This window comes from Astatotilapia calliptera, chromosome 19, assembly GCF_900246225.1.
Source record: "Astatotilapia calliptera chromosome 19, fAstCal1.2, whole genome shotgun sequence".
Taxonomy (NCBI): domain Eukaryota; kingdom Metazoa; phylum Chordata; class Actinopteri; order Cichliformes; family Cichlidae; genus Astatotilapia; species Astatotilapia calliptera.
In genome coordinates, this window is record NC_039320.1 from 28166554 (window position 1) to 28171105 (window position 4552).

General features: G+C 49.4%; 1 protein-coding gene across 2 annotated transcripts in view; it reads left to right on the forward strand.

Annotated features, from left to right (window-relative positions):
• Positions 1-3653, forward strand: part of ak7b (adenylate kinase 7b) — an 18056-nt gene extending 14403 nt beyond the window's left edge. For both annotated transcript variants that reach the window (XM_026152767.1, XM_026152768.1), the window contains 6 exons: positions 2028-2153; positions 2223-2273; positions 2381-2578; positions 2664-2884; positions 3076-3234; positions 3325-3653. In XM_026152767.1, the coding sequence (XP_026008552.1) occupies positions 2028-2153; positions 2223-2273; positions 2381-2578; positions 2664-2884; positions 3076-3234; positions 3325-3381 (812 nt within the window). In that variant the 3' untranslated portion in view covers positions 3382-3653. The remainder of the gene's footprint in view (positions 1-2027; positions 2154-2222; positions 2274-2380; positions 2579-2663; positions 2885-3075; positions 3235-3324) is intronic.
• Positions 3654-4552: the final 899 nt, after the last annotated feature.

Genomic DNA, 4552 nt, shown 5'->3' on the forward strand with positions numbered 1-4552 from the left:
ATGTACCGGCTCACTCCTGGTGGCCGATTGGCGGGGCCGGGCGCCTGTGGCCCGGCTGGGCTCCTTCCGGGGGGTGGGGTGCCCTCAGACCTCCGGCCTCTGGGCCTGAAGCTCGGTCCTCTCTGGCACAGCTGGCTGCCGGCAGAGCCCGCGGGCACGCCACTGCAACCCCCTCTGACCTCTGCTCCGTAGCTGCTGGGTGACCTCTCCTTTGGGGCTCTACTCAGCTCTTCCCAGGAGGGTGGCACGGTTCCCCCCCTTTGGTGGTCCTCCTCGGGTCCTCGTACTCTGGGACCTCTGGATGTCGGGGGCTTGGATCTCCTCCATACCTGCTTCATGCCCTGGAGGACGGGGCTGTGGCCCCCCCACACTCCCTAGCAGATCGTTACATGGAGAAACCTTTGGAATACAAGCATGCTGATCCACACAGGTATGCACACAGGTGTACACACGGGTATTCACAGACGCGGACTACAGCTTTCTTGGCTGCTGCCTCAAAGCACATTGTGCGCTGTCTATCTTGCGTGCTGCACAATATCGTTTATTATTTAGTATCTACTGATATCTACTGGTAGATAGTTTATTGTGATGGTGCCGTTTTTTTTATTATGTTGCTCTTTGTTGTTTGCTTTCTCTTCTGTTTTTTTTCTCCATACAGGTGATCCAGGTGTTTGTTTGTTTGTTTTCTTTCTTCCCCCCTTCTCACCGTCTCTTCTCCCCTTTGGTTTTCTTTCTCTCCCTCTCTTTCTTTCATTCTTTCTCCCTGTCCTATCCCCCAGTCATGTCTGTCCCGTTTGTAGCAAAACAAAATAAATACATAATTATAATCAAGGTCAATCAAATGGACCAATATGGCAAGGCCATGATGATCCACTTGGTAAAATAAATCTGCTTGGCATCTTTCTTGGCCTTAAGACAACAATTCTGATGCTAAAGATCCAAACGGGACACACAAAAAAAGAAAAAAGAACTAATTCATGACTCTAACTTCTGCATTAATATTTAACCTAATGTAATCTTAGCTGCTTCAGTATTTATGACAGTATTTCTGACTGTAACACATTCAGTTGATGCTGGTAAACATTTAGACGGGTTTGCTCGTGTCAGCGTACAAAACTGCCGCTCCTGTGATTGTCTGGCTTTGACCTGACGTGCTAATGGCTCTGCAGCCAGCCCAGGTACGATACAGCAGGTGACTGCGCCTCCTCAGAGGGATCAGACAGCAAACCAGAGCTATGTTCTTTATGTAAAAGCCATCTGATCAGACCCAAAACCACGTCTCTTCATCACTTCACGTTTGTTCAGCAGAGCCCAGCATGTTATGGACACCGGGTGGCTGTAAAACACTGATGTTGTGTTTCAGCTGCTAATCAATCCTGTCAGATCTGCATACACGACTGTGTTTGTTTTCTACATTCATGAGGGACATTTGGTCTGTTTCCATGTTTCTTTGGTGCTCTATGCAGACTCTGGAATAGTCAGATTTAATTCAGTTTGTTAACTTTTTTAAACTTGACTGGGAAAAAGCTTCTTCAGGACTGTAGCTCACTTTTCTGCACCTCAGACAGCAACTGTTTGAAGCAGCTTGTATTATATGCAGATCAAACGTGAACATTTCTCTGTACGGTGACAGAGTTCAGCCTTTATATTGGCTTTGAGTGCTCTGCACTTTGCTGGGTGCTGTGTTTGTGCCTCGGTCAGAGACTTGGTGTGTGTCCTCCACCTGTGTGTGAGGTGTCTGCATGTGTGTGTGTGCAGCTGCAGGGACATGCTGGGAGTTTATGGTTAGCTCTCACAAAGTGAGCATGATGTGAGTTCGGCAGGTTTTTGCACATGCTGCAGGATAAATCGGGTAATTACAGATTTATCTGTATTATGGGAAACGATCTGCTGCTGTGAACAGTGTTCGGATTGGATGGTTTTGTCACATGATCACATGGACTATTTGCACAGATTGGTATTATTGTCTGATCTTTGCTATTGTCGCGCCTCGAGGCATCAGTTGAATAGAAACATGAATCCCGCAGGTCTGGAGGAGGAGCTGCTGTTGAACGTGATGAGGGACGAGCTGATGACTCACCCGTGTAAAAACCAGGGTTATGTGTTGGAGGACTTTCCCCAAACACGTGAACAAGCCAAAGAGCTCTTTGACGGTGAGTCGGACACCCCGAGGCTCTTGCACGTCAGGGCCTCACCTGCTCACTCACTCTTCTCTTCTCCAGGTAAAGAAGAGGATGCAACATCCCAGAATTCTTTAACCAGCATTATACCCGGTACCTGCAGGGAGCTGTGACTCAGATCCTTTTATTTCTCATTTAACAACAACAGTAACAGATGTGCAGCCTGCTCCATCAGTAACAGTTGTCTTGTGTGGCCACAGAGTTTGTGTTGTGCCTGAAGGCCACAGAGGCCTTCCTGTTGGATCGAGTGCTCAACCTGCCCGAGAGCCGCGTGCAGGAACACAACTGCGAGCCAGAGAACTTCTCGAGGCGGCTGGCTGCTTACAACGAGAAACAGTCGGAGGATGATGTGGTCCTCAACTACTTTTATGAGCATGACATCATCCCTCTGCAGTTTGGTAACCCGTGAAGAGAGACTGCATCACTTGTGAGGGGGAAATCTTTCTTAGTGTTGCTAAAAGTCTCTGTGCTCCTCGTCTGCAGAGATCAGCAGCAACGCTGAAGCAGACTGCCTGCCTCTGATGCAGAAGGTCATTGACATGGTGGGCCAGCCCAGAAACTACGGTCCCAGCAGCCAGGAGGTGAAGGAGGAGGAGAGGAGGAAGGCTGGCGAGAGGCTGAGGAGAGAAGCCCAGGAGAGAGCAGAGGTGGAGCAGATGGAGGCCGACGAGGCCAGAGCCAGGGCTGCACGCTGGGCTGAGTGGGTAGGTGGAGGAGAAAGACGAGGCGCTGTTAACGACATATAAAACACATTTCCTAACAATGAGCAGAGGAGTGCGCTGTGAAGAGCTCTGCTTTAACAAGCAGACAGTCAGTGTCACTCTGCTGGCCATGACGGATACACACCAGAAGAGGCAACAAGCTGAACTATTCTCTACATGTCTCTGTGTATTAGACTAAGAAGCTGGAGCAGGTGAGGCAGCAGGAGGAGGAGGAGCTGGAGGCCACGTCGCGCCCCATGAGGGGCTACCTGATGGAACAGGTAGTGCCCACGCTGAGCCAGGGTCTGACTGCATGCTGCCGAGCTCAACCACAGGACCCCGTGGACTTCCTGGTATTTCACTGCCCACAGATTATTGCCTGGTCGTTAGCGTCTCCTCCACGTGGCGTTAATCGTGATGGCGTACGTCTCCTTGTCTTTCAGGCAGAGTACTTGCTGAAGAACAACCCTTTTGAAGCCGATCACGAGCAGCTTTCCTAGCCGAGGAGAATTTCCTTTGAGTCTTTGAGACTCGTCAGAGCATTTCAGTCGTCACACGCCAAGTGTCCCCAACTCCATGCTGGGATTTTGATTAGGTGTGATTTGTAAGTGGCCCATTCTCCTGCCCCTGTTGCATTCATACACGGTTTGTTTGGGCTCTCGTGTGCTGGCCGTTACTTAAAAGCAACCCAAAAAGCAGATGAAAGTGTGCACAAAACCAGGAGCTAATTAGGAAGTTAATTTGCTTAATAAACTTGGTAAACTGTAAAGCAGACACGCTCGGGTCATAATTGCTTTGATTTAGCTTCAGATTTCCAGGAAGGATAAATGTTACGAATGGCGGCTAATTTGTCGGTCTCTCATGTTGCCACTCGTGACTGCAAAGTGTACATAATTGGTTGCGACAGAACACCAAACGATTTCATTGTACGTACTTAATCACCACATGGGGAAATTAGTGGAGTTTATTTGGGAAACACTGTGATGCAAGCTGCTGCAACACTGTTGGACTGCAGCACGTGTGCCCCCGGTACACACACACACACACACACACACACACACACACACACACACACACACACACACACACACACACACAGTTCTCTGTCATAGTGAGCACCATGCACTATGTGGGCACACACACAGGTGTAGCAGCTGAGATGTCACCTGTCCATCTTCGCGATGTGCTGAAATAACCCGAGTGTAGCATCTGTAACACCGGTTACATTAACACTAAACACAGTTTCAAACCCACAACACAACAAACAGGTCCCTGCTAGATGGTGATGTCATACTGGATTTTTGCTTGTACGGGTCCTCTAAGGCGAGGCCTGAGAAAAGCTTCCCAGTAAACTGCAGTGACCTCTGTCCACTGATGGTGCTGGGTGTACTGGTTCTATGGTGGGAGGTGAGAACAGCTCCCAGTCTTTGCTGCATTTGTGGACTGGTGTTACTGTGTAGGATCAGCACGTGCTCGGCCTTCTTTAGCGCCACGCTTCTTTGCTGTGATTGGCCCTGAGGCCGAGGTGCTGTTTCTACTCCTCCCAACATCTGAAGCGTATTTTTAAAAGGTATTTGTTTAAGTACCGTGGGACTGTGCTGGGGAGGTATCGCTGATGTTGTTGTGGTTTGTTCTCCACCATCCATCACAGTCTGTGTGGCAGCAGCCAGG